The sequence below is a fragment of the Mesoplodon densirostris genome, chromosome 16 (assembly GCF_025265405.1).
Source record: "Mesoplodon densirostris isolate mMesDen1 chromosome 16, mMesDen1 primary haplotype, whole genome shotgun sequence".
In the NCBI taxonomy this organism is placed as follows: domain Eukaryota; kingdom Metazoa; phylum Chordata; class Mammalia; order Artiodactyla; family Ziphiidae; genus Mesoplodon; species Mesoplodon densirostris.
In genome coordinates, this window is record NC_082676.1 from 87,895,036 (window position 1) to 87,922,047 (window position 27,012).

Below are 27,012 nucleotides of genomic sequence, written 5' to 3' on the forward strand. Positions count from 1 at the left end.
GTGGATACAATTCAGTTGTTCATCAGTTGATGGACATTTAGGTTGTTTCCCCCTTATGGATATTATGACTTACACTGCTGGGAACAACCAAGTTCAGAGTTTATGTGGATCTGTTCATTTCACTGATTATGTACATCTGTAGGTAGTACTGTGTCACATAACTGTTTGACTTTTTTTTTTTTTTTTTTTTGCGGTACGCGGGCCTCTCACCATTGTGGCCTCTCCCGTTGCGGACCACAGGCTCCGGACGCACAGGCTCAGTGGCCATGGCTCACGGGCCCAGCTGCTCCGCGGCATGTGGGATCCTCCCAGACCAGGGCACGAACCCGCGTCCCCTGCATCGGCAGGCGGACTCTCAACCACTGCGCCACCAGGGAAGCCCTGACTTCTTTTTTTAAAAAATATTTATTTATTTATTTGGTTGTGCCAGGTCTTAGTTGTGGCAGGTGAGCTCCTGAGTTGTGGCATGCAAACTCTTAGTTGCGTCATGCACGTGGGATCTAGTTCTCTGACCAGGGATTGAAGCCGGGCCCCCTGCACTGGGAGCGTGGAATGTTATCCGCTGTGCCACCAGGGAAGTCCCAGCTGTTTGACTTTGAGGAGCTGCCAGACTGTTCTACAAAGTGGCTGCACCATATTCTGTCCTGCCAGCAGTGATGAGTGCTCCAATTTCTCCGCATTTTCACCAACGTTTCCTATTATCTGTCTGATTTTAACCATCCTCGTGTGTGTGAAGTGTGTCATTTGACTTGCGTTTCCCTAATGAGGACCAATGTTGAGCTCCTTCATGGCTTCCTGGCCATTTGTATCTCTTCTTTGGGGAATTGTCTGATCAAGTCCTTTGTCCATTTTTTTAAAGTTTTTAATTTATTTTTAAAGATTTATTTATTTTTATTTATTTATTTTTGGCTGTGTCGGGTCTTTAGTCGCGGCACATGGGATCTTCGTTGAGGCATGCGGGATCTTTTGTTGCAGCGTGTGGGCTGTTCATTGCAGTGCATGGGCTTCCTTCTAGTTGTGCTCGGGCTTCTCTCTAGTTGTGGCACGCGGGTTTTCTCTCTCTATTTGTGGCGTGCAGGCTCTAGGGCGCGTGGGCTCTGTAGCTGTGGCACGCGGGTTCCAGAGCGCCTGGGCTCTGTAATTTGCGGCACACAGGCTCTCCAGTTGGGTCACGGGAGCTCAGTAGTTGTGGTGCGTGGGCTTAGTTGCTCCGCAGCATGTGGGATCTTAGTTCCCTGACCAGGGCTTGAACCCGCATCTCCTTCATTGTAAGGCGGATTCTTTACCACTGGACCACCAGGGAAGTCCCTGTCCATTTTTAAAGTGAGTTGTTGGCCTTTTTTGTTGAGTTATGAGTTCCTCATACATTCTAGATAAAAGTCTCTTGTCAGATATGACTTGCAAACATTTTCTCCAGTCCTGTTGGTTGTCTTTTTACTTTCTTGCTGGCATCATTTATAGCACAAAATTTTCAACTTGCATAAATCCAATTTATCCTTTTTTCTTCTCCTTATGTTTTTGGTGTCGTAATGAAGAAACTGTTGCCTAATCCAAGGTCATAAAGATTTACTCCTATGTTTTCTAAGAGTTTTATAGCTTTAGCTCTACATTTAGGTTTTTGCTCCATTTTGAATAATTCTTCTATATAGTGTGAGGTGGGCGGTCCAGTTTCATTCTTCTGCATGTGGATATCCAATTGTCCCAGCACCACCTGTTAAAAAGACTGTTCTTCCCCATTGAATTGTTGTGGCCCCCTTGTTGAAGACCAGCTGACCATAAGTGTAAGGAAATGTCTTTCCTACAACAAACACTCCTTGTCTCAAAGGTATGAATCACCGTCTCTTGGGACTAAAAAAGAGAGCTTTTTATAATATGGAAAAGTCTCTCCCGCCTTTTTAGCAAATAGACTTAGTGATTAAACTTTATTTATTTATTTATTTATTTTTGGCTGCGTTGGGTTGCTGCGCGCGGGCTTTCTCTAGTTGCAGCGAGCGGGGGCTACTCTTCGTTGTGGTGCACGGGCTTCTCACTGCGGTGGCTTCTGTTGCTGCGGAGCACGGGCTCTAGGTGCGCGGGCTTCAGTAGTTGTGGCACATGGGCTCAGTAGTTGTGGCTCACGGTTCTAGAGCACAGGCTCAGTAGTTGTGGCGCACGGGCTTAGTTGCTCCGCGGCATGTGGGATCTTCCCGGACCAGGGCTCGAACCCGTGTCCCTGCATTGGCGGGCGGATTCTTAACCACTGGGCCACCAGGGAAGCCCCCTGATTAAACTTTTTAATGATAATTTCAGAATGAATGCAGACTTAACTTTTATGGTAACCGGTGTGTAAATATTTGCTAAACTTTTCTTACTTCTCCAACAAGGTAATTGGCTGGCAGAGCCCTTTGTCTTTTTAAAACCCTGTGTCAACAGTCTAATTCTTTCAAGATTTCTTCTTACACTGCTAATTGAAGCCTGCAGCCTCTGGCTTGGGATACTTTCTTAAGATAAGGCTTAATTAAAGACCTTGGCGCCTGGCAGTTTTCTGATTGCACAGCAGTGATATTCCTTCGGTGTGCCGTCATCAGTCACGGCCCTAAGGCGGGCAGAGGGGCCCTTCACCCTGGCTCCATGTCCTTTCTGCCGTGGCCCTGTGATTGTCTGGCTGGGTTCGTGGTGCAGCTTGATACGCTGGTTCACCTTACACATTCCTTGCTCCAGACGGGAATCTTAAGGCAGTCTGGCTCTTCTTTATAGAGAATGGTATTTAGAACTCAAATCTGGGTTCTGGGCCCTTTCCGTTATGATCACCCTTTTCATAATCACCGTTTGCCATAGCCCTTTCCTTCATTCCTTTTTATTTTGCCTAGAATCATCCTCATTTTCTGACATGTTTGTCTCCCCCATCAGAATGTGAGCTGCATGTGGGTGGGCACTCTGGACCGCGTGGTCCAGCCTGGAGCCGCTCCTGCACGTGGCCAGCACTCTGCGGTGGAGACGGTGACCGACAAGTGACGAAGTGCAGGGGCCTGTGGGGTGGGGCTGCTGGTGACTTGAACGCGCTCTCCCCCCTACCCCGACATGTTGTTGTCATTTGTCCGTCTGTCCCCGTGGAAAGTTCTGCTTTGGGGGAAGTTAAGGTCTCAGTAAGTGGTTCATTCAGTGAGACGGGTGCCTGGGTGCCTGGGTGAGAGACCCGGGGGCAGGCGGCTCTGCTCTGGCCGCCCCTCCTCCAGCCGCGGACCTGCTCCTCTGGACGCTACCTGGCCCGGGGCCTCCTCTGTCTGCCTCTGGCCCCTCAGAGGCCCCTGACGCCGCCCCGCCCCACCCCGTGGCTGCCAGCCTTGGGGGCACCTGCTCACTCAACCCGGTTCTCCTTTCTCGGCAGCGTTTATCTCTGTGTGAAAGCACTGGCTCGTTCACTTAAATAGGTCTGGATTTCACACCAGAAGGAGGCTTCTCGAGATCAGGGCTCTTCCTTCCCTTGCTGTTTGCTCTGTGTTCCGCGTACAGCAGTGCCTGGCATAGAACTGGCTTTCCATAAACACCTGTGGAATGAACGGGTTGCATGTTCGAGCATTTGTGGATGGAGTCCATAATGAATTCTGGTGTCAGAGGAAGAAGGCATTGGGTTTGTGTGTCCATTCCCGTGCAGACAGCCCGGGACGGCATGTCCGAAGTGAAAATACCTGTATTATAGAGACATGAGCATGAATATTGTGGGTGTATGTAATATACATGTTACATGCTTGTGTCTATATAATACATACAATACACATACATGTAAATGAAGCCAGTGGAGTGACTTTAGGATAAATAAAACAAAATACATTCTTGTAATTTGTTAGAATAAAAGCTGATACTAGCAGGCCTTGTAGATAGAGTTTTAAAGGACTAGTATTAAAAAAATGAAGTTTTTCAAGTATAAAACCTTGATAAAAGCAAATGAAACTGAGCTGCGGGTGTGGGAGAGTCCTTTGCAACCCCATCCCTAGAGAGAAAGGGAAAAAGCTTGGGTTTCTGTCCTTCAGACATGTGCCTATAAGTACGTGCATAGCTTTCTCTGTTGTTATTTTCTTACACAAACACACCCGTGTAATCCTAGTCGTAGCGTTCTGTCCCATCCTGTATGTGTAATGCCGCCTCATTGATCTCAGTTATTGAGTGATATTCCTTTTCCCGGTTTATGCTGACTTATTCATCATCCCCTGCTTGATTGACGTTGGCGAGAAGCGCGCGTGTGCGCGCACGTGTGTCTGTGTGTGTGTGTGTGTGTGGCTTGTACGAGCTGGCCATGGCCTCTGTGCCAAAGTGCCTTCTACCCTGCACCTCGGGGTGCTCACGCTGTAGCTGCCGGGACTCCGAAACTTTCCTGTGTTTTCAGCTCCTTTTGGGCTCCATCCAAAGGGGGCGGGGTGGGGAGGATCCGGTCAGTTCCCGTGTCCCCCTCAGGGTGGGCCTGGGGCCCTGCGGACGGCCTCCCCCCATCCCCAGCCCTCACGACGCCCCTCGGAGGTCCCCGCAGCCAGCGCCCCTCAGGTGGAGGCCTCTCTCCTGACCCCTGCCTAGTTTCTGGTGCCACGACCGTTTCCCTTGGCTCCCATCATCCGGTCCCACAGGGGAAGCTGGGTTTGCAGTTCATGCTCACGGGCGTTCTGCTGTCCTTGTACGTGGAGTTCTAGATACTGCTGTGCTTGAGGAGGGAGATGTAGTCACAGCCTCCTGGACCTGTGTCGCTCCTTCAGTGCGGCCCCTGTTGGGACTGCTTCCACGGTCCAAGGAGGCCACCCCGGACTCATCATGGCCACCTCCAGCCACAGGTGACCGAGGGCCTAGTGACTGCATGGTGGTCACTGCCAGCCCGTGTAGGGCTGCAGCATCCCTAGTTGATGGGGAAGTATGAGTTACTCCGTAATAGGAGAAAATGAAAATAATCCCAGATAGTCACTAATTGGGGAATAGACAAATGCTCGCAGTTTGCACCTTTGGAAAGTTTGGATACTGTCAATAAAAATGCTATTTCTTTTCCTCTTTTTTTTGGTGAGGGGGCCTGCACTGCGTGGCATGTGGGATCTTAGTTCCCCCACCAGGGATCAAACCCATACCCCCTGCAGTGGAAGTGTGGAGTCCCAACCAGTGGACCGCCAGGGAAGTCCCTTCTTTTACTCTTAAAACCTTATGTTCATGTTGAGTTAGAAACAGAGTATATAATCCGTGTGTGATGGCAGCTATGTTAAATAAAACACTCAGAAAAAAGACAGGAAATCCACCACAATGGTAAGTTGTCCACAGGTGATGAAACAAGGGAGCCTGAATTTGTAACAGTGACTGTATGTTTCCCACACTTTCTGAAATAGCTTTGTATCTTTTATAACGCCCTCCCCTCTCTGTTAATTGAGAATTTTTATTTCCTGTGTCTTTATAGTTTACTTTCTCTGTTGCAGGATGGCAAAGCAGAAGAGAAAAGATAGCCAAGTGACAGAGAAAAAGAACAAAAAACTGAAGAAGGCGGCAGCAAGAGAGATGCCTCTGGCACGTGCGGCCCCGCCGGGCACTGAGGGGGCCCCGGCTGAGGTAGGTGACGTGGGCGCGCTGGCCTCACCTTGTTTCTGGACCTGGAGGGGGACTCAGTGGTCCCGTGGCAGGCGTCAGGGGGCGGACAGGCCCCCATGGACATGCCTAGTGCCTTTTAGAGGCAGTTGTGGGGCAAATAAGACTTGCAGTAAACGGTAGCTTGGAACCGCACAACTGCCGTTCTTCAGCCACCAGACCGCAGGTTGCTGTTGGAGTCCCCGGTGTGACAGGGTTTCGATGGCATGGTGGCCCGGTGGAGGCCTCAGTTGGCCTGGCCACAGCCGGGCCTTTGAGCCCGTCAGACAAGGGAGGGCCCTTCACATGGCACTGCGTGGGCCATGGCCTGGGGTCTGTATTTACGAGATCACATCTACAAGTGTTCAAGATCCACCACAGAAACGTGTCTACGTTTAAATTTGTTTGCTGTTACCACTCAGGTCCTGGTGTTAATACTTTTCTTCTGTACTGAGCTGACTCTGCAGTTCCTAGTGTGTAGTTGATCGAAACGGCATAAGGGGTTACAAATCTTGACAAGTTATTCAACATGAAGTGAAAGGTGACGGGCGACTCATGTCATGAGGGGCGGCTTTTCTGGGCCCTGAGCGGTGGGTGAAGGTGCCAACCGTGCGTGAGGCGGGCCTGATGCGGCCTCGAGCCCGCGTCCCACGTAAGCGCCCGGTGCCTCTGCGCGCGTCCTCGGTCCCCGGGGAGGGAGGTGTTGTCGGAGCCGCCCCGCATCGCGTGTCGAGTGACTTGGGGCCGTGGTCAGACTTGCCTGTGAGTGTCTACCATGAATCGGCGACTGGACCAGGTCCTCGTTCGGGTCTTTCTGAAAGGAAGCGATGGAAATCCCCCGACAGGATGGGTGGTGTGTGGCTGGTGGGTTTCATCACTCTTTTTTTTTTTTTTTTTTGGCTGCGTTGGGTCTTGGTTGCTGCGCGCGGGCTTTCTCTAGTTGCGGCGAGCGGGGGCTACTCTGTTGCGGTGCGCGGGCTCCTCGTTGCGGTGGCTTCTCCTGCTGTGGAGCACGGGCTCTAGGCACGTGGGCTTCAGTAGCTCTGGCTCGCAGGCTCAGTAGCTGTGGCTCACGGGCTTAGTTGCTCCGCAGCATGTGGGATCTTCCCGGACCAAGGCTCGAACCTGTGTCCCCTGCACTGGCAGGTGGATTCTTAACCACTGTACCATCAGGGAAGTCCCGGTTTGGTCACTCTTACGCCCCAGTGTTTCCAGCTCTGCCTTTGTTTCAAGCCTGGGCCGTGCACGCTGCTGAGATTCGGGGCACATGTACCCCCTTCATATAGCGGAGGGGCTGGGGCAGGAGGGCCTGCGCGTCGGCCAGCACCTCCTCCACTGCAGGCCCAGCTGGGCCCTGGGGTGGATCCCAGGCCACCGTGCTGCGGGCTCCGTGCAGGACTGCTGGTCCGACCCCCAGGACACCGGCTGGCTGGGCAGTTCTGTGCCAGGGGGACGCGTGACGGCACTTTTCCTCCGTGGTGGGTGGGCAGGTGCAGGGCCTGTGCCGAGAGAGCGGCTCCACTGGGTCTGGGGTCATCTCCCAGCTGCCACCTCTGGGTGTCGGGGAGGAAGCCAGGCCAGCACTCAGGCCCGTACCTGTCCTGGGTGTCCCTTTCTCTGCCTTCTCTCCGGCTGAGAACCGCAGGTCTGGCGCCACCCGAGCCCGGGTGCCTCTCCCTGTGCAGAAGGCCCGCGCTTACAGGACCCAGGTCAGCCAGCCGGGCCGCATCGCTGGCCCCCACGTCCTGCTCTCACCCGGGCTCATAGCCAGTCCCATGTCCCCTGGGCCCCTTCTCGTCGTCCTCGCCTTCTCTGCCACCGGAGCCCCAGTTTTGTCAGGCCTTTTTGGTTTCTAGACCCTAGAGGGAAACTAGTTTTTTAGAGCTATTCCAGTTCCCATTCGGTGGTCTGGCCCCCAATCCCTGCAGAACCTCCAGTACATGTGAATTTCTTGGGCCTTTCCTGGACAGTTTCCTACTTTTTCTAGACTCCTCCAAATTTCTTTAAAACGAACTCCAAATGACTCCAAGTGACAAGTCCTGGTGACTTGTAATTTTGTTATAAATCTCTAGCTTTCAGAGTGGTCTCTGCTTGCTGGCTGCTGGTCACTGGCAGGACCCCCAAAACTGTGTGGGTTTATGATAAATAATGGCACAGCTTAAAGGTTCTGCCTGAGATGGGTAATGATTCTTAAATTCAGGCAATTTTTTAAAAAGTGATTTTTTTTTGTTATTTAAGTACATGTTGATTAAAAGAAATTTGGAAAACAAAAGCAGGAAGAAGAATTTGGGTGTTTCCAGTCCCTCGTGCTGCCTCGGGTTTCGGTTGGCTGGTTAGTACCTTGTGCACATGGTCCCCATGGGGTCTGCGCTCTGCAGCTTCGCCTTGGTCCCCAGGGGTGCTGGGGGGTCTCGGGTGGGTCCCTGCGCGGTCAGTGCTGGGCTCGGGGCTGGTGTCCCGAGGAAATGGAGACCGTGCTTCCTCGAGATCACATCCTGGTCTCTGCTCATCAAAATACTCTTCACCCGCTTGCTCCCCGGCTCTCGTGGGAAGCTGGGGAGCTGCTGTGTTAGGCCTTTTTAAAGGAGGGACCCTTCGGTCTGCAGAGGGTGGGTGGCCAGGGCCTGCAGAGAGCGTTCCCGTCGCTGGAAGCCCGTGGAAAAGTACTGCACCGTCCCCGCCCCAGCTCCTGCGCCAACCCCCGCAAAGAGCCCCTGCCCCCTCTTGGGCCATGGTGCTGTCCTCCCGGAAATGCCCGTCCAGGGACCCTCGGGTCCCTGTGCAGTCACTTCCCACAGCCCAGGCCCTGAGCCCGCGCCAGGAGGGCTGAAGGATCCCCGAGGGGGGATGCTTCATGCATTGGGAGCCCCACGGGGGGGGGGCGCTCAGCGGGGGGGGCCCATCCCTCTCCTGTCCCGTCCAGTCCCCGCTTCCCTGGTGCTCTTGTCCGCAGCGTGTGACATCCGTGCGGCTGAGCCCCCCGTCCACTTCTTGCTCCTGCCGTTGACCCGAGGGACGCGTGGGCTGGGATAGTGGAGGAGGGGGTGGCCTGTGGTGCCGCCGAGGCGGGGACGAGTCCTCCTGGCGCTGGTTCTGTGGTGCCGGCTGCTGCTCCCGGGAGGCCCTGCCCCACGCCTGTCCTCTTCCCTGTCCTGCTAGAGGGGCTCGCGAGGTGGGGGGTTCAAGCCTTCCTTTTTCCGAGGGTGGTGCTCGAGCACAGGGGTCTCGGAGTTGGCCCATGTCTGCCCGTCTGGTAGCTTCTTAACCCTCCCCATGAGCTGGGCTTAGGGCTGGGCAGATGGGGTCCGGTTCTGTCTTCACGTCCCTGGACTCCTTCCAGAGGAGGCTCCGGCTTGACAGGGTCCGGCGGGCTGGTCTAGCGAGCACGGCTGTGTGGTGGTGAGGGGTCTGCAGGCCTCAGCCCGCCCCCCCCCCCGCCCTCCCTGGGGAGGTACTGCCCCAGACGCTGAGCCGGACCTGGGGGATGGGGAGACACACCAGAGCAGCTGTCACGCTTGGAGCCAGTGACTGCCGCCTTGGACGGGCACCTAGGCTGAGCTGGCTGCCTCCTGCTGCTGTAAATACACTCAGGCTGTCTGCAGATTGTGGGGGGGGCAGAGTGGGGGGATCTGGGTGTGTGTGGGGGGAGCTGGGGGGAGTGGGGGGATCTGGGGGTGTGTGAGGGGATCTGGGGGGAGTGGGGGGATCTGGGGGGGTGAGGGGAGTGGGGGGAGCTGGAGGGGTGTGGGGGTGTGTGGGGAGAGCTGGTGGGGTGTGGGGGTATCTGTGGGGAGTGGGGGAAGCTGGAGGGGTGTGGGGGGAGCTGGGGAGAGTGAGGGGATCTGGGGGTGTGTGAGGGGATCTGGGGGAGTGGGGGGATCTGGGGGTGTGTGAGGGGATCTGGGGGGAGTGGGGGGATCTGGGGGGGTGAGGGGAGCTGGGGGGAGTGGGGGGAGCTGGAGGGGTGTGGGGGTGTGTGGGGAGAGCTGGTGGGGTGTGGGGGTATCTGGGGGGAGTGGGGGGAGCTGGAGGGGTGTGGGGGGAGCTGGGGAGAGTGGGGGGATCTGGGGGTGCGTGGGGAGAGCTGATGGGGTGTGGGGGGGTGTGGGGGGGTGTGGGGAGAGCTGGTGGGGTGTGGGGGTATCTGGGGGGAGTGGGGGAAGCTGGAGGGGTGTGGGGGGAGCTGGGGAGAGTGGGGGGATCTGGGGGTATGTGAGGGGATCTGGGGGGAGTGGGGGGATCTGGGGGGGTGAGGGGATCTGGGGGGAGTGGGGGGAGCTGGAGGGGTGTGGGGGTGTGTGGGGAGAGCTGGTGGGGTGTGGGGGTATCTGGGGGGAGTGGGGGGAGCTGGAGGGGTGTGGCGGAGCTGGGGAGAGTGGGGGGATCTGGGGGTGTGTGGGGAGAGCTGATGGGGTGTGGGGGGGTGTGGGGGGGTGTGGGGAGAGCTGGTGGGGTGTGGGGGTATCTGGGGGAGTGGGGGGAGTGGGGGGAATCTGGGGGGGTGAGGAGAGCTGGGGGGAGTGGGGGGAGCTGGGGGTGTGGGGGAAACTGGGGGGGAGTGGGGGGATCGGGGGGTGGGGGGGAGCTGGGGGGGAGTGGGGGGAGCTCGGGGTGGGGGGGAGTGGTAGGGGGAGTTGGGGGAGCCAGGGGCTGGTTAGCTCAGCTCTTGGCTTTGGGTCTTGCTAAGAAGAACCTCTTATGTCTGCAAAGCATGCTTCCGTTCACAGAAGCACTTTGACCTTGGCTTCTGGCAGCCCTGAGATGCCAGGGGCGGAGGTGTGGGTACGCTGCCGCTTCACAAGGGAGTTGGCCCGAGAGGCCGGGCCAGGGCATGGTCCCTGGGCAGCTGGTGGGGAGGAGAGGCCCTTGCTTGGGCTTCCTGACTCTGGTCGTACAAGGACACGGGCTGAGGTGTCACCGCCCTCCCCGGCCGTCTGGCCCAGACGGTGCGGGGAGTGCGTCCGGCTCGCCCTTGGCTGTAAACGCTGACGTCCAGGGAGGAAGAGCTCGCGCGTGTTGACCAGATGGCCCTCCGCTGGTTGGAGTGACCATCTGGAGTGGGGAGAGACACGTACTTTTGGAGGGATGGGTGCCACTTTGTACCTTTGGAACACGGTGTGCGCCACCCCCAAGCCCCGGGCTCCCGAGGGCCCAGCGCAGCCATGTGCGTCTGTCGTGTCCTCGTGGGCCCTGCTGACACGTGACGGGGGCAGCTGGGCTCTAGGGGGCCACGCCGTGTCCTTCGTGTGGAAAGGAAGCAAAGCTCAACATGGGGCATCTTTTCTCCTTCCTTTTCAACCTGGAAAAATCAGAGGAATTACATGGGCATTAAGCCCACAAGTGCTTCAAAACCATCAGACGAGGCTGTGCACTTCATGGCCTTGAGAATTTGCTCAGCAAAATGACTTCATACCAGTGGTATTTTGCCTCAAGAAATGTTTCTGGTCTGGCAGTGGACTTCTGGTCGTTAAACTAGCTGGGGTGAGGGGTAGCTGATCTTTACAGACAGCTCCCTGGGAGCCCGACTTGTTTTCCTTAGCAGACATTCCCTTGTTCCACTGTTTTTGTTTCCTACTTTGTGAGCACTGAGTGCTCGGTGGTCAGCCCCTGGGAGCTGTAAACTGTGAGCTTGCGGGGCTAAGAGGGGTTCTGAGACTGGGATCCTGAGACCAGAGAGGCTCTGTGATGCCCCGAGGCCCCGTCCCTGCCTGGGGGAGCCAGCCTGCTACCCCCCCACCCCCGCCCCGCTCCCCGTGTCCCCCTTTCCTTTGGACTCATCGTACTGTACTCTCGCCATCACCGGCGTCTAGACATTTGGGTTGTTGCCAGCTTGGGGCTGTTTTGAGTGTGCTGTGTTCAAGGGGCTCTGTTTTCATTTTTCTTGGGTAGATTCCTAGGACTGGGAGGGATTCTATGGAAGTGTGTGTTTACCTTACAAAACCGCCAAGCTGTCCTCTAAGGAGGCTGCACCACTGTGCACCCCGCCAGCCGCGTGGAGGGTTCTCGGTGCTCCGCATGTTTGCCACCACTTGGTGTTGTCGGCCTCTCTTGTGGGTGTAGTTGTGTCTTACTGTGTGTGTGGTTTTTCAAAACAGCTTTATTTTTTTTATTTTATTTTTATTTTTTGCGGTACACGGGCCTCTCAGTGTTGTGGCCTCTCCCGTTGCGGAGCACAGGCTCTGGACGCGCAGGCCCAGCGGCCACGGCTCATGGGCCCAGCTGCTCCGCGGCATGTGGGATCCTCCCGGACCGGGGCACGAACCCGTATCCCCTGCATCGGCAGGTGGACTCTCAACCACTGCGCCACCAGGGAAGACCCAAAACAGCTTTATTGAGGTATAATTGACAGAGAATAGACTGTACATATTTATTTTTCAATTTTATTGGGGTATAGTTGATTTACGATGTTGTATTAATTTCTGATGTAGAACAAAGTGATTCAGTTATACATATACATTCTTTTTCATATACTTTTCCATGCTGGTTTATCCCAGGATATTGAATATAGTTCCCTGTGCTCTACAGTAGGACCTTGTTGTTTATCCATTGTATATGTAATAGTTTGCATCTGCTAATCCCAAACTCCCAGTCTATCCCTCCCCCACCTCCCTTCCCCCTTGGCAACCACAAGTCTGTTCTCTGTATTTGTGAGTCTGTTTCTGTTTTGTAGATACGTGCATTTGTGTCATATTTCAGATTCTACATAGAAGTGATATCATATGGTATTTGTTTTTCTCTGTCTGATTTACTTTGCTTAGTATGATAATCTCTAGGTCTTCATGTTGCTGCAAATGGCATTATTTCATTCTTTTTTTATGGCTGAGTAGTATTCCACTGTATATATGTACTACATCTTTATCCATTCATCTGTCGATGGATATTTAGGTTGTTTCCTTGTCTTGGCTATTGTGAATAGTGCTGCTATGAATATAGGGGTGCATGTATCTTTTCAAATTAGTGTTTTTCCAGATATATGCCCAGGACCGGGATTGCTGGATCATAGGGCAACTCTATTTTTAGTTTTTTGAGGAACCCCCATACTGTTTTCCATAGTGGCTGCACCAATTTACATTCCCACCAACAGTGCAGGAGGGTTCCCTGTTCTCCACACCCTCTCCAGCATTTATTGTTTGTAGACTTTTTAATGATGGGCATTCTGACCGGTGTGAGGTGGTACCTCGTTGTGTTTTTGATTTGCATCTCTCTAATAATAGTGGTGTTGAGCATCTTTTTATGTGCCTGTGGGCCATCTGTGTGTCTTCTTGGAGAGATGCCCATTTAGGTCTGTTTGCCTGTGTGATGCTTCTCTTGGAGACGCAGCATTTGAAATCTGATACATGATGCCTCAGGGCCCCAGAGTTCATGTCCTGGCATTATAGAGTGCACTGGGTACTATCCATCTTTTATTCTTACCAATCTGGTGGGTGAAGAGTAGAATCTGTTTTTAATTTATATTTTCCTGATCCCTAGTGAGATGGACATTTTTCGATTAGTTATTAAGCATTTGTCTTCTATGAATTTCCTCATCACATCTTTCGCCTATTTTTCTGTTGAATTGATCGCCTTTTGTAAAAAAGGACTTTTTGTGTGTCTAATACATGGACTTTCTCCCCATGTGTCTTTTGTCTCCTGAATTTGATGTTTCCGTGGGGCTTTCAGTAGTGTGCAGGCGAGTGTCTGTCAGTTTTGCTTTGTGGTGTCTGTTTTTGTTCTTTTTTTGTTCCCTTAAAAAGTCCTCTCTTCCACAGTTACAAACGTTTTCTTATATTTTTCTCCACTTTTTGTGGGTTTTTAAATGAATTGAAATTTGTGTTACGTGAGGCAGGGATCTGACATTTTTTTTCTTAAAGAAAGATTCAGTTGTCCCGTATCATTTACTGAATATTCTGTCCTTTTGATAGAACATGTTCTATCCTCCAAATTTTCTAGGGTCTACATTGTGTTCTACTAATCTGTTTTTCTTTTCTTTTCTTTTTCTATAGTGCTTTAAAAACAATATTTATGTTTTTATTAGGTAATGCAGGACATGATACAAAATTCAAAACATTCTCCCACTAGGCCAGACTTTTATCAGTTTCTTCTATTTCCTTGCACTTTTATGGGTGTTAGTCTCTTTCCAGACATTTTTTTTTTTCTTTTTTTTTTTTTTTTTTTTTGCGGTATGCGGGCCTCTCACTGTTGTGGCCTCTCCCGTTGCGGAGCACAGGCTCCGGATGCGCAGGCCCAGCGGCCATGGCTCACGGGCCCAGCCGCTCCGCGGCATGTGGGATCCTCCCGGACCGGAGCACGAACCCGTGTCCCCTGCATCGGCAGGCGGACTCTCAACCACTGCGCCACCAGGGAGGCCCCTCCAGACATTTTTTTGTGCATAGCCATGTCTGAGCATGTGTTTACACAAATGGTAGCATGTTGTCTGTCCCGTACTCTTTCTCACTTTATATGTTATGGGTGATGCTGCTATGAACACATGTTTTTGTGAGACATATATTTTCTTTCTTTCTTTTTTAACATCTTTATTGGAGTATAATTGCTTTACAATGTTGTGTTAGTTTCTGCTGTATAACAAAGTGAATCAGCCATATGTATACATATATCCCCTCCCTCTTGAGCCTCCCTCCCACCCTCCCTATCCCACCCCTCTAGGTCGTCACAAAGCGTCAAGCTGATCTCCCTGTGCTCTGCAGCAGCTTCCCATTAGCCATCCATTTTACATTTGGTAGTGTATATATGTCAGCACTTCTCTCTCACTTCGTCCCAGCCTCCGCTTTCCACCCTGTGTCCTCAAGTCTGTTCTCTACGTGAGACATGTATTTTCATTTTTATATTTCTAGGAGTAGAATTTTTGTGTCATATTTTCCCCACCTCTCTGCCAAGCCCTTGCTGTCCATGGTTGATTTTGGGTATGGTCCCTCTGATGGGCGTGGGGCGGTGTCCCTGGGCTTTGATTGGCGTTTCCCTTGTGACTGATGTTGGGCATCTTTTAAGCTGCTCATTGGCTGTCGTCTCTCTTTGGAGAAACATCTGTTCAGACCCGTTGTCCATTTTTGAACTGGGTCCTTTGTCTTTTTATTGCTGATCTGTAAGATCAGAAGTGTCTTAGTTTCTTTTGAATCTCTCATCCGTCTGTTTATCCAAACGGATCCTGTGGAGGCTTTTTCTAAAGCAGACACTCACGTGTCCTTTTCAGGGTAGTTCTGTTATTTAAAGTGCTGGTTGCCGGGATATTCAGTTCATATATTTAAGAATTGAAATGGGGATCGTTGGTGCACAGAGACGGACACAGCAACACTAACATAGGCGGAGCTCAGGGGGGTCTGGGGCCCGAATTAAACGTCCAGGATTGTGATGGGAGCTGACGAGCCCGATACAAAGCTAACCACTTTACAGCAGCACGTCAGGACACAAACGTGTTGTGTGACTGTCCCTCTGTGTCTAGCCGCCCGGCATCGTCCTCATCTGGAGGGAGACCCTGAACTTACGGGGCGCTCCCTCCCGACCCTGCGCGCAGCCCTGGTTCCCCCACGTCCGGTCCCCCTGGCTTGCCTGTTCCTGGACAGGGAGCACACGGTATGTGACCGTGTCACACGCCGTGTCTGAGCTCCCTCACTCAGCAGCAGGTTTTCGAGGTTCGTGCGTGCGGTCGAGTGTATCAGGGCCTCACTCCTGAAGTTTCGTGGCTGGATAACATTCCTTTATGTGAATGTGCTGCATTTCGTTTAGGTACTGGTCAGGCCGTGTCCACCCGTGGCTGCTGTGAACTGTGCTTCTGGGAACATGCGTGTGCCCATGGTTGTTTAAATACCTGTTTTCAATTCCTGGGCTATAGACCCAGGAGTGAAATTGCTGGACCATATGGTCGTTCTGTACTTAACTCCTAACCACCAGACTTTTCTGCAGCATCTGCCCTGTTTTACATCTCATTCCACTACCAGCCTCGTGTAAGAATTCCACTTTCTCCACGTCCTCGCCAGCACTGTTCTCTGTCTGATTCTCACCATCCTGCTGGGTGTGAAGTGGTGTCTTCTTGTGGTTTTGACTTGCATTTCCTCAGTGGTCAATAATGTTGGGCATCTTTTCATGTGCTGATTGGCCATTTGTATATTTTCTTGGGGCAAAGGGTTTGGATAGACATTTCTCCATTTTAAAAAGTGTCTCATTTGGGGCTTCCCTGGTGGCTCAGTGGTTGAGAGTCCGCCTGCCGATGCAGGGGACGCAGGTTCGTGCCCTGGTCTGGGAAGATCCCACACACCGCGGAGCGGCTGGGCCCATGAGCCATGGCCGCTGAGCCTGCGCATCCGGAGCCTGTGCTCCGCAACGGGAGAGGCCACAACAGTGAGAGGCCCGCGTACCACAAAAAAAACCAAACTGTCTCATTAATTGAGTTGTAAGAGTTCTTTATGATTGCTAGGTACAATTCTTTTATCAGATATGTGGGTTGCAGACATTTTCTTCTGTCCATTGCCTTTTTACTTTCTCTCTGTTTTGTTTTTTTGTTGTTGTTTTTTGTTTCTTTTTTTTTTTTTTTGGCTGCATGTCTTGTGGGATCTTAGTTCCCCGACCAGGGATCGAACCCAGGCCCCAGGCAGTGAAATCGCCAAGTCCTAACCACTGGACCACCGAGGGAATTCCCATCTTTTTACTTTCTTTTTTTTTTTTTTTTTCGGTATGCGGGCCTCTCACTGTTGTGGCCTCTCCCGTTGCAGAGCACAGGCTCCGGACGCGCAGGCTCAGCGGCCATGGCTCACGGGCCCAGCCGCTCCGTGGCATATGGGATCCTCCCAGACCGGGGCCGAACCCGTATCCCCTGCATCGGCAGGCGGACTCTCAACCACTGCGCCACCAGGGAGGCCCCTCTTTTTACTTTCTTGATGTTGTCCTTCAAAACACAGCCGTTTTAAATTTCGATGAGTCTAATTAATCTGTTTTTTCTTTTGTTGCCTGTGCTTTTGGTATCATACTTATCTAAGAAACCATGGCCAAATCCAGGATCGTGGAGATTTATAGGAGAAGATGTACCTTCTTCTGTGTTTTATAGTTTTAGCTCTTACATTTTAGTCTTTGATCCATTTTGAGTTAACTTTTGTGTATGGCGTGAAGTAAGGGTCCAGCTTCATTCTTTTGCATATGGGTGTCTGGTTGTCCCAACACCATTTGTTGAAAATACTATTCTTATTGAATTGTCTTAGAATTCTTGTTGGAATAGCCTATCCTTTAAAAAAGTTGTATAATATTCTGTTATCTTGTTGTACCATAATTTAACTTGCTCCTTGCCACACTGTTTAATACTTTAGTTCTTAAAAATACGTTTTAGTATCTAGTACACTAAGTACTTATTGTTTTTTGGGACAGGGTTCTGGGCCTTTGTCATATTTTCTTTTTAGTTTGAATTTTGCAATCCACTTTCAGATTTCCTGAGAAATCTTTCATGCTTTATTGAGGTTGTTTTTTGTTTTGTTTTGTTTTTTGCGGTAGGCGGGCCTCTCACTGCTGTGGCCTTTCCTGTTGTGGAGCACAGGCTCCAGACGTGCAGGCCCAGCGGCCATGGCTCATGGGCCCAGCCGCTCCGCGGCATGTGGGATCCTCCCAGACCGGGGCACGAACCCGTGTCCCCTGCATCGGCAGGTGGACTCCCAACCACTGCGCCACCAGGGAAGCCCCGTGGCTTCTGACCTTGGAAGTAGTTGCTGTTTTTCACCGATTTCCTCTGATTTGCACTAAGTAGCAGACAGCATGTGGGTGGCTTTGGGAAGCTGAGCCTGGCCACCGGTAGCCCTTACGTCGGACGTGTCCGCAAGGATGGTGGCAGGCTTTTCTGTCCCCACACACGCCTGGAGAGCACACGGTAAGATTCAAACTACAAACGCGATGGAAAACACACAACCCCTCCCCTCAATAAAAACCTCTCCCCAAAGAACCAGTTACGGCTTAGAAACTCAGACACATCTTTTTGAGTCTTTTTTATCTCAAAAGGTGAGCATTTCTCAAGAAACCAGAGACTTCAACGTGATTCCGCCAGATCATTCACTCTGAAACGTTGACCACAGCCCAGTGTGAGACACATGTCTTACACGTGCGCAGAGTTTCACAGGGACGACACAGGAGTCCCGGTCCCTTGGCCAGAAGTCGTCGCTGGGGGCTGGGTGCTTGCAGCCGGTTGGGAGGCATGAGGTGGCTCCAGGGGCCCTCCCGTATCAGTCCTGCCCTCTGGCCCTCCACCCGGGTGCCCTGAGCTGCACTTCCGGCCCCTCGCCACTGCTGGAGCCCCCAGGGGCAGCCTGGCGGTGCCAAGCGTAGGGACGACGTTGATGCCCCCAGATTGGCGGTGGAGGGGCCCTGGCCTGGCCGGAGGACCCCCCACAGCTGGGAGGACACCCCCTCCCGGGCACCCCGAGTCTGAGCTGCTCCCCGGCTGCAGAGCAGCCCCTCCCCGGCTGCGGTCGCTCAGGCACTAGATCTTTCTGCCCCGAGTTCCGGGCTCTCCTGGTCTCCGACGGCAGGAAGCCCTTCCCTGGGCCCGTGGCTTCACCGACCGGCCGCCTCCCCGGGAAGGTCGGGGGCCTCTGGGCTCTTGGCTGCCGCTTGAAGGTTGCTGCGGGCACCGCCCCACCCAGGGCTGATGACAGGAGGGCCGCGGCATCGGGGAGCACTCAGGCGAGACGCCCGGTGGGCGGGGCTGCTGCGGTCCTTCCAGATCTTCCTCCACCGCGCGTGCCCTGGAGCGTGGCGCTCCACCGCGGCGACGGGTGCTGTTGGTGCGGACGCTTCTCGCTGTGACGGGAGCCGCGTTCTGAACGCCGGGCTGAGCCCCAGGCCCGCCTGGAGGGTCCTGGACGGGTGGCCGAGGGGCTCAGTGTTCGTGTCGCGGGCCTGGGGCTCTCGCTTTTGTTAAAGAGAATTTATGTTTGAAATAGCTGTAGGTTACGTAGGAAGTTGCAGAAGCTATAGGGAGGCCCGTGTGCCCTGTGCCCAGTTTGCCCCATTGGTAACGGACTGTGGTTGCCGCCGGGAGGGACACCGCTGCCGCCCACAGAGCTCGCTCACGCGCCGTTAGCTTTGCCGGCGCGCGTGCGTTTCTGCGCAGTTTCACCGCAGGTGTCATGACGCAGAGCTGGTGTCACCCCTGGCCCCCGGGCCACTGCTCTGCCGCCCTTCGCTATTCAGGGAAGGACACTCGGGTGGTTTCCCACCGAAGTGCTGTGAACGTCCATGAACGTGTGTTCCTGTCTCCGGGGACATCGCCCGGGAGCATAACGGCTGGTCGCGTGGTCCGTGCTCGTGTCGGTGCTCGGCAGCTCCCCACCTTCGGGGCGGTCGCCCCCTTACGTGCCCCTGTCGTGCGAGGGATCCGGCTTCTCTGCATCTCCACTGGCGTCTCGCTGCTTTAATATTTCCGTCTTTCTGGTCGCGGCGCTCACGTTGATGAGGACGGCTGGAGTTGTCCTGGGAACTCGCAGGGGCAGAATTAAGCTCTCGTTTTTCCAGAGTTTGGTGATTCGTGTGCCGTTGGCCTCATCGATTCTGGATGCTGCTGGGTGGGCCGTACGGGAGAGCCTTCCCGGCCTGCTGGCGGCGGCGTGCTGCTGCGTCCGTGTTCGATGTGGCCCTTGTCATCCCTGCTGTGTGACGTCCTTGTCCCCTTTTCCAGGAGCTCCTCGGGGCTGCGGCCCCAGGGCCCGTGTTCTGTTAGTAGGCTGGCCGCGAGCTTGTGTACCTCTTGTCTCTAAAATGGGTTTTCTCAGCTCATTTGTTGACTCTGAACCGTTAGGGAAGAGTTGGAAACTGCTCGGAGTCCTGCTGCCGTGGAGACCCATCGCCTTTGTCCCCTCCCCGCCCCCAAGTCCAGCTGTCCACACGTCGGTTTCTAATGCTTTAATTGCCGCTTGGTCAGCCAGGGCCATGTTTGTGAGTTTTGCTTCCTTGTGGTCAGCAGAAAATAGCTCAGCAAAACGTACTTTTAAAAAAGGAATGTTTATTATTTTTCCTGAGTTATATATACATGGCCAAATAGAAAAAAAAAAAAAAAAAGAAATAGAAACATACAGAAGAAACCAGACAGATGAACGCTGCCACCCTGAGAGAACTCTGCGGTTTATACTTCAGGGTGTGTCCTCAGTGTCCTATGGTGGATACAGTGTCTATTCCATGTGTGAGGGTGCCCACACCAGATCTGGGTGTCATAACGTCTTTCACATTTCTTAGTGTGACAGAGAGAAAAAGGTCACTCATGGTTGTTGTAATTTCAGTGTCTTTGATTGCTACCGTGGACCGTCACTTGTTTTTCTCTCGTGAGCTGCTTGTGTGTTTTTACCAGTTCTGTTACAAAGTTCACCTTTTCTGTATAGATTTGAGAAAACCCTTGTGCTGAGAGCTCTGTCCTAATGGTTCAGATATTTTTCCAACCAAGTTATTTTTATGGCTTTTGCCCTAGACAGACAGCCCCTTGGCCACTCCCAGGCTGCAGGGCCCCGCTGCCGGCCGCCAGGTTGGTGCCTGTGCCGGCCCTTTGGTTCCCCGGTCAGTGTAGGAAGGTGGGGGGCTCCCAGGAGCGCCAGCTGCTCCGTTTTCTGTAAGACCTGGAGGGCCCCCGCCGCCCCCCGTCAGAACGTGGCCTGTTCGTCCCCACCAGCGACCTCTCTCTGCTGCCGGGTTGCACTGTGGTCTGGCTCCTGTCCACCGGCCTCTCACTTGGTCCAGCTGCCCAAAGACCAGCATGGGGGGCTGCCTGGAGGTGCTCACGGGGCACGTGTCTGAGCGAGCAGCTAGGTCTCAGGGTCCCTGTCCCCCAGGTAGCATCTTCTCTGGCCGCTTTTGCACTGTCTTCTCTACGGTAAAGGACGTCCTAGGTCTGACCGCTTCCCCCCAAGCCCTTCCCCTCGGACCGCGCTCCTCCTGACTCTCCTCCCTCCACGCGCCCTGGCCCGCGCTCCCTCCCACGTGAGCAGAGGCCTCCAGCCTCCGCCTGCCTGTCGGCCTTCCCCTCCGGCCATGGGCAGCCAGGACAGATGGCCTCTGCTGTCCCCTCCCCCAGTGCAGACCTGGGACGAGGAGGCAAGTCCTTGTTCTGGCTGGTCCGGGTCTCCCGCTGGTGCCCACACGCGCCCTGGGGTCCGGGAGGTCCTGTAACGTCCCCGCAGGCCACTACCCCGGCATCTAAGATCGTGGGAATGAAAGCCCCTCATCCCAGTGAAGACTTCGTGCTGCGTGCCCCGCGCCGCTGTGCCTACTTCCTGAATAAGGAGCGTCGAAACCATAAAGGAAAGTTGAAAAAGGGAAGCTCCCCCCTCCTGCCCCCCAATTCCGCCCTGAAAGCCCCTGGTCCCTCTGTGAAGGCATATCTGGCACAGGGACCTCTTTGTGCAGGCTCAGTTTGTAGTGTCATTTCCAAAATCATCCTTAATTTAATTTTAAAAAACCAAGTCCCCCACGTTATACAAGCAGAACACACCCACTGTGGAAAACACGGAGAACGTGGAGGAGCACAGAGCGGGGTCGGCACGTTGACTGAGCCGGGGCCTTCCTCCCGCCTGCCTTTCAGGCCTCCCCACCTCTCTTTAGCCCAGACAGTCTGTGACGTGAGTAACGATTAAACTCTCACTGGTTTGTAGTCCTTTGGCCATTTGGGGTCGGAACCACACTCTGACTTGGGGTCAGACAGCCCCATCCTTCTGCCACGTCCCTTGAAGCCCAGGGTTGCCTCCCCTCGTCCCCGAGGGAAGCCGGGGCCGGGACCACCCCCTTCTGTGCGAGGAGGGCCCTCACGTGGCGATGGCAGGGCTGCCCGGAGCCTGGTCTCCGGGGCGGTCTGCTGGGGGGTCTGCTGTGTCCTGGCGTTGGGAGGGGGCCGCAGTCACTCCCTGAGCTTACACGTCACTGTGACCCCCTGGCCTGGGGTGCTGACTCTGCTGAGATCACCTCCACTTCCCGCTGTTCACAGGAAGCCACTTGGTTTATCGTTCTCGGTTAAGTGAGTTGCCACCACATTTAGTTCAGGAAGCTTATTTCGTTAGCAGGTTCACTCATGATTTGAAGGAATGTTAGTCACTGGTTCATCAGACCACGTACTCGAGAAAGTTCTCCAGTTTGGGGTCTAAAATACCAGAATGGACAGATGAAGCCGAATATTTGTTCAGTCTTTTCAAAAGTATTTTTGCAGTGGAATGAAAAGCTTTCCCAGGATGGAGTGTTCACAGCTGGGAAAACAGTTGCTGCTTTGAAGATGGTTTTCCCAGGCACAGCGCTCACGTCTCCCGCTGTGAGGGGCAGAAGTGGCGTCTGGTGTAAAGTACGGCCCCTGGGGGCCTTCTGCTGGCCGAGGATGGCTGGTCTAAGCTGGGCCGACCCCGGGAACATACACTGATGGACGTTTGCCCAGATGCACACCTGAGCGCGGCTGTGGAGGTGCGGGTGTCAGGACACACGTGCATGTACCGGAGGCCCTGGCCTCTAGGTATGGATCAGCTCTGAGTGTGTGCTCAGAGGTGATGTCTTAAAAGGCAAAGGAAAGCGGCGGTTGAGGTCCTTGCTCACCACTGACGCCAGGTTTGGCCCGACGATGCTGTCTTTGCGTCCTGAGCCTCTGCTGGCCTGACAGAGCCCTGCCCGTTCTTGAGGCTTAGCACGGTGGCCACCAAAGCCAGGCGCCTCCACGCAGCAGCCTGCCTGGCCTGGAGGCGCGGGACGGCTGGAACCAGGCCCCACCTGGCACGGGGCAGGGGCTGAAGTGTGTGACTGAGGGACCTGGGTCTGGGGTGTGTGTAGTGGTACCATGACCAGGAATGGGGCAGGTGCCAGCACAGGGCTCAGCATGCAGGAAGGGCCAAAAACTGGACACAGACGGAGGCTTACGGACAGACACGTGTCAGGGCACAGGCCAACTGCCGTGACGCAGAGACCCCAAAATCCAGTGCCTTACATAGGATGGAAATTTCACAGTGCGGAGGCAAGCGGCCCGGGCTGGGGCGGCTGATTCCTGGGGTCGTCCAGGGACCCGGCTCCTCTGGCCTCGCCGTCCTGCTGCCCCTGGGCTGCTGCCCCGGTGTACGGTCAGGGGGAGCTCACACCACGTGTGCAGTTAGTGCCGGGCGGGGGCAGACAGTGGGGGTCAGTGGCCTCATCTTCAGGAGCCGACCAGGAAGCTGCGGGCAGCCTGGGCCTGTGACTTCCAGCTGGGCGGCCTGGAGCCCAGTCAGAACAGGCACCCGTTACTGGAAAGATGGGGGGTGCCAGGGAAAGTGCCCGCCTTTGTCGCCGCCCCACTTCCAAGTTCAGAACAGGGCTGTGGGGTAGGACTTGGTACCGCTTGGCTCAGGTGGACAGAGGCTTACGCAGGGCGCCGGGTGGTCGTGACCTTGGGCACCACGCTTCTCTCTGACACCGTCAAGTGGAGACAGTACGGCCTGATCACACGGGGTCGCCTAGGCTGCCGCGAGGTAACGTGCTAACTAGCTGACATGGTGCCGGGAGGACACGCGTGTGTGCGGCAGCTGTGTGTGCTCTGTGGTGATGAGAACGGGAGACACGTGTGTTAACATCTGTCCTTCCTGGAGGGTGGAAGTAATGTCTGTGTAGGGGGCCTAGAAGCTGATTTGAGCAAATTTCTACATGTGTTGGGATTTAGCAGTTTTATGAATTAGTCCTCTGTTTACACTGAGTTCTGGCTGCGGGGTCAGACCCCCCCAGGAGCCCCTGGCCCCCTCCCCCACTCTGTGCTGCAGAGGAGTCACAGCCTGTGTCGGTGCCAAGGTAAGTGCAGTGAGTTCTGTTGGTCCGTGTGGGGCAGACAGTGCTTTTCCACACGGGCTGCTCTTGCTCTTCTTCCACCTGAAAGAAAGCTGCACCCCGAGCCCTCCAGCCAGGCCGGCCGCTGGCCTCGCCCTGAATGTCCGCTGTGCGGTCAGCATGGGGCCCTCCACAGTGGGCTCTGTTCGGGAGAGGTTAGTGGAGCATGATGCCTGGGGGACCCAAGGGGGGTTTCGAAATGTGCCTCCTGATGGCGTGGAGGGTCCCCCAGGGCAGGCTCAGGGACCCCGTCAGCCAGGACGTGGACAGCGCACGGAGAGTATGTGCGTGTGTGCACGTCTGCATGAGTGTGTGCTTGCAGGTCTTTGTCATGAGGGCATGTGTGTGTGGCTGTGTCTGTGTGCACGTGTGTGCAGGCACACCGGTGAGTGTGGGCTGGGCTCCGGTCCTGGCAGAGTATGTGTTCCCCAGGCATGGGTGTGCATTCCGCCCCATCTGGCTGAGTAGAGCTCCTGGCCCTGGAGCCTGGGCTGTGTAGCTGGTGCCAGGGCCCTGCCAACCATCGTGGTCCCCCTGGTGGAGGCGGGTTTTCTGAGCAGCCGGGCTGCTGGCACGCTCGTCCTCTTCTCTCTGGTCGCCCAGGTGCCCCACGTGTCTGAAGAGGGAGTGGGAATTTGTAACTGGCGGGGAGGTTCCAAGATTCCCGTGCATGTAAACTGCGTTTTCCTGTAGTTTGTAAGAAAGACACTCATCCACGTGCCATTTTCTGTGTCTTGCTGCCCCGCGTTCTCCCCTGGCTGGAGCCCTGGGGGGCCCCCGGGGACTTGGGTGGGGCTTGGGTTAAGTCAGTGTGGTGGGCTGCTATCCCCGCACCCAGTCCATCTTCCTGCCCTGTCGCCCCTCTATTCATGTGCAGCTCTTTCTTCTCAAGCTTACCCATTTAGGGGAAATTCTTTCCTTCAGACTGTATTTTGAGGCAAAAAAGAATCGCTGTCCTTTTCTCATTGAAGTTTCTAATTCTGGGTCTGGTGTTACCAGCGTCGTATCTAATTTCTCACCTTTACTTGACCTAACTTTCAGAAACAGGTGCAGGGAGTGTGGGTTAGTGAAGGTGACCACTTTACCTGGGAAATGGTAGTGACTTTTGGTATTAAATTCTGATTTGAGCTTGGAGTTTTAAACTGAGCAGCTGTGAGTTAAGTGGAAGAATTTCATTTATGGCCGCAGACAGGCATACTCTGTATGGTGGATTTCTTTCCTTCCTTTTTTATTGTAAAGTAAGCAAATAGGAGGTACATACAGCTTAAAGGAAACCACAGCTGGGTTGAGAAACAAAACTCAGCGCCTCTTTCATCCCCCTGCTTTTCTTTAGACTTGTATCAATATTTCCTGTGATGCATCCCTAAATAATAGTTTGGTTTTGCTGGTAGTTGAACTTTACATGGTTGGAATTGCATTCTACTTTTGTATTTTGCTGCTTTTTTTGGTTTGTTTGTTTGTTTTGCAGTACGCGGGCCTCTCACTGTTGTGGCCTCTCCCATTGCGGAGCACAGGCTCCAGACGCGGAGGCTCAGCGGCCATGGCTCAAGGACCTAGCCGCTCCGTGGCACGTGGGATCTTCCCAGACCGGGGCACGAACCCGTGTCCCCTGCATCGGCAGGCGGACCCTCAACCACTGCACCACCAGGGAAGCCCGTTTTGCTGCTTTTTAAAAACATTTTATTTTATCATTTTTTTTTATACCGCAGGTTCTTATTAGTTGTCTGTTTTTTTTTTTTTTTTTTTTTTTGTGGTAGGCGGGCTTCTCACTGCTGTGGCCTCTCCCGTTGCGGAGCACAGACTCCGGATGCGCAGGCTCAGCGGCCATGGCGCACGGACCCAGCCGCTCCGCGGCATGTGGGATCCTCCCAAACCGGGGCACGAACCCGTGTCCCCTGCATCGGCAGGCGGACTCTCAACCACTGCGCCACCAGGGAAGCCCTAGTTGTCTGTTTTATACATATTAGTGTATACATGTCAATCCCAACCTCCCAGTTCATCCCACCACCACCACCACCATCCCCGCTTTCCTGTATTTTGCTTTTTGTTTTTTTTAATAGATTTATTCATTTATTTAGGCTGTGTTGGGTCTTCGTTGAAGTGCGCAGGCTTCTCTTTGCAGTGGCTTCTCTTGTGGAGCACGGGCTCGTTGAAGTGTGCAGGCTTCTCACTGCGGTGGCTTCTCTTGTTGTGGAGCACGGGCTCTAGGTGCGCGGGCTCTAGGTGCGCAGCCTCAGTAGCTGTGGCGCACGGGCTTAGTTGCTCCGCGGCATGTGGGATCTCCCGGACCAGGGATTGAACCCGTGTCCCCTGCGTTGGCAGGAGGATTCCTAACCACTGCGCCCCCAGGGAAGCCCCTGTATTTTGCTTTTCTGACTAACGTTTATTGTAAGCGTTCTCCATGCTGTTGTTATAGCTCTAGATTGTTACCTTTTATTGGCGCAGGAACATAGTTCATCCATTAGGTCCTCTGAGTTGTTGGCAGGTATGGGTGATGCCCTCATAGGTGGACACAGCTTCTCTGGGGTGTAGGCCTGGGGTGGAATTGCAAGGTCTTGGGGTTTGCAGGTCTTCGCTTCTGCTGGATAAGCCCCATATATATGTTAGTCACCTCTTGCTGTGTAACAAATTACTAAAAAATTCTGGGGCTTCAACGAGTGGGGCGTGGGGGTCTGGGTGGGGCCTCTCTGCACCGTCTGGTTCAGCCCCTGGGCTGCAGCCTCCCCTGAGGGCTCGACGGGGACCCTCTGCTTCCACAGCCCACCCTCGCTCCCCGTCAGCTCGTTGCCCGCCGTCAGCCGCAGGCTGCCCTCCGCTCCTCCCCGAGTCCCCCGGCGCCGCCCTGCGCTCGCCTTGGCATCTTGGCTCTCGGGGCCGCTGCCACACGCCCAACGTGTGTGGCTCCCGCAGACTTTCCGCGTGCGCCACACCTGTAGCCTCGCCCCTCGGCAGACGCCCGGGTGCCTAACCGTGACCTCAGACTTAGCTGCCCGAAATCCAGGTCTCCATCTCCCCGAGCGTTCCATCCACCACCTTCCCCAGAGAAATAACGGCAACGTCATTGCTCAGGCAAAAACCCTTCTCTTTATTCTTTTTAATTTTATTCTGGTAAAATATGCACAACGTAATCAAATCAACCACTTTAGCCATTTTTCAGTGTCCAGTTCAGGGGCATTAAGTACACTCTCACTGCTGTGCAGCCGTCACCACTGTCCGTCTCCAGAACATTCTCATCTTCCCGAACTGAGACTCTGCCCCCATGAGACACGGACGCCCCCTCCCCTCCCCCAGCCCTGGCCCCCACCCTCTACTTTCTGTCTCTGTGGCCTTGACTCCCCCAGAACCTCGTGAGTAGAACCACACAGTGTCTGTCCTTCTGTCTCTCATGTTCCACGTCTCTTCCATCTGGGAGTCTTGTTGACTTCAGAATGTACCCAGAGTCCAACCGCTCTCACCACGCCAAGGGCTCCCCTCCTGGTCCAAGCCCCCGGCCCCACTCGCCGCAGCGGTCTCTCCCTGCTCTCTGCGTCCCCTCCTTGGACACGTTGGACGCATTCATCCAATTCCCCCTCCCCCACCCCCACCCGCAGCCGCTGCTTTCGAAAAACTGTTAACGGCGTTTCCCAGCTAGGCCTGCGGTGGCTTCACGCTCCATCACTCACATCC

The 27,012-nt window shown here is 54.4% G+C and overlaps 1 protein-coding gene across 3 annotated transcripts in view; it reads left to right on the forward strand.

The window, feature by feature from the left end:
- Positions 1–27,012, forward strand: part of C16H7orf50 (chromosome 16 C7orf50 homolog) — a 98,695-nt gene that overhangs the window by 5,004 nt on the left and 66,679 nt on the right. For 2 of the 3 annotated variants that reach the window (XM_060077731.1, XM_060077730.1), the window contains one exon: positions 5,424–5,553. In XM_060077731.1, the coding sequence (XP_059933714.1) occupies positions 5,425–5,553 (129 nt within the window). In that variant the 5' untranslated portion in view covers position 5,424. Of the gene's footprint in view, positions 1–5,423; positions 5,554–27,012 lie in introns of those variants that run through there. The other variant, XM_060077732.1, reaches the window with a different exon arrangement.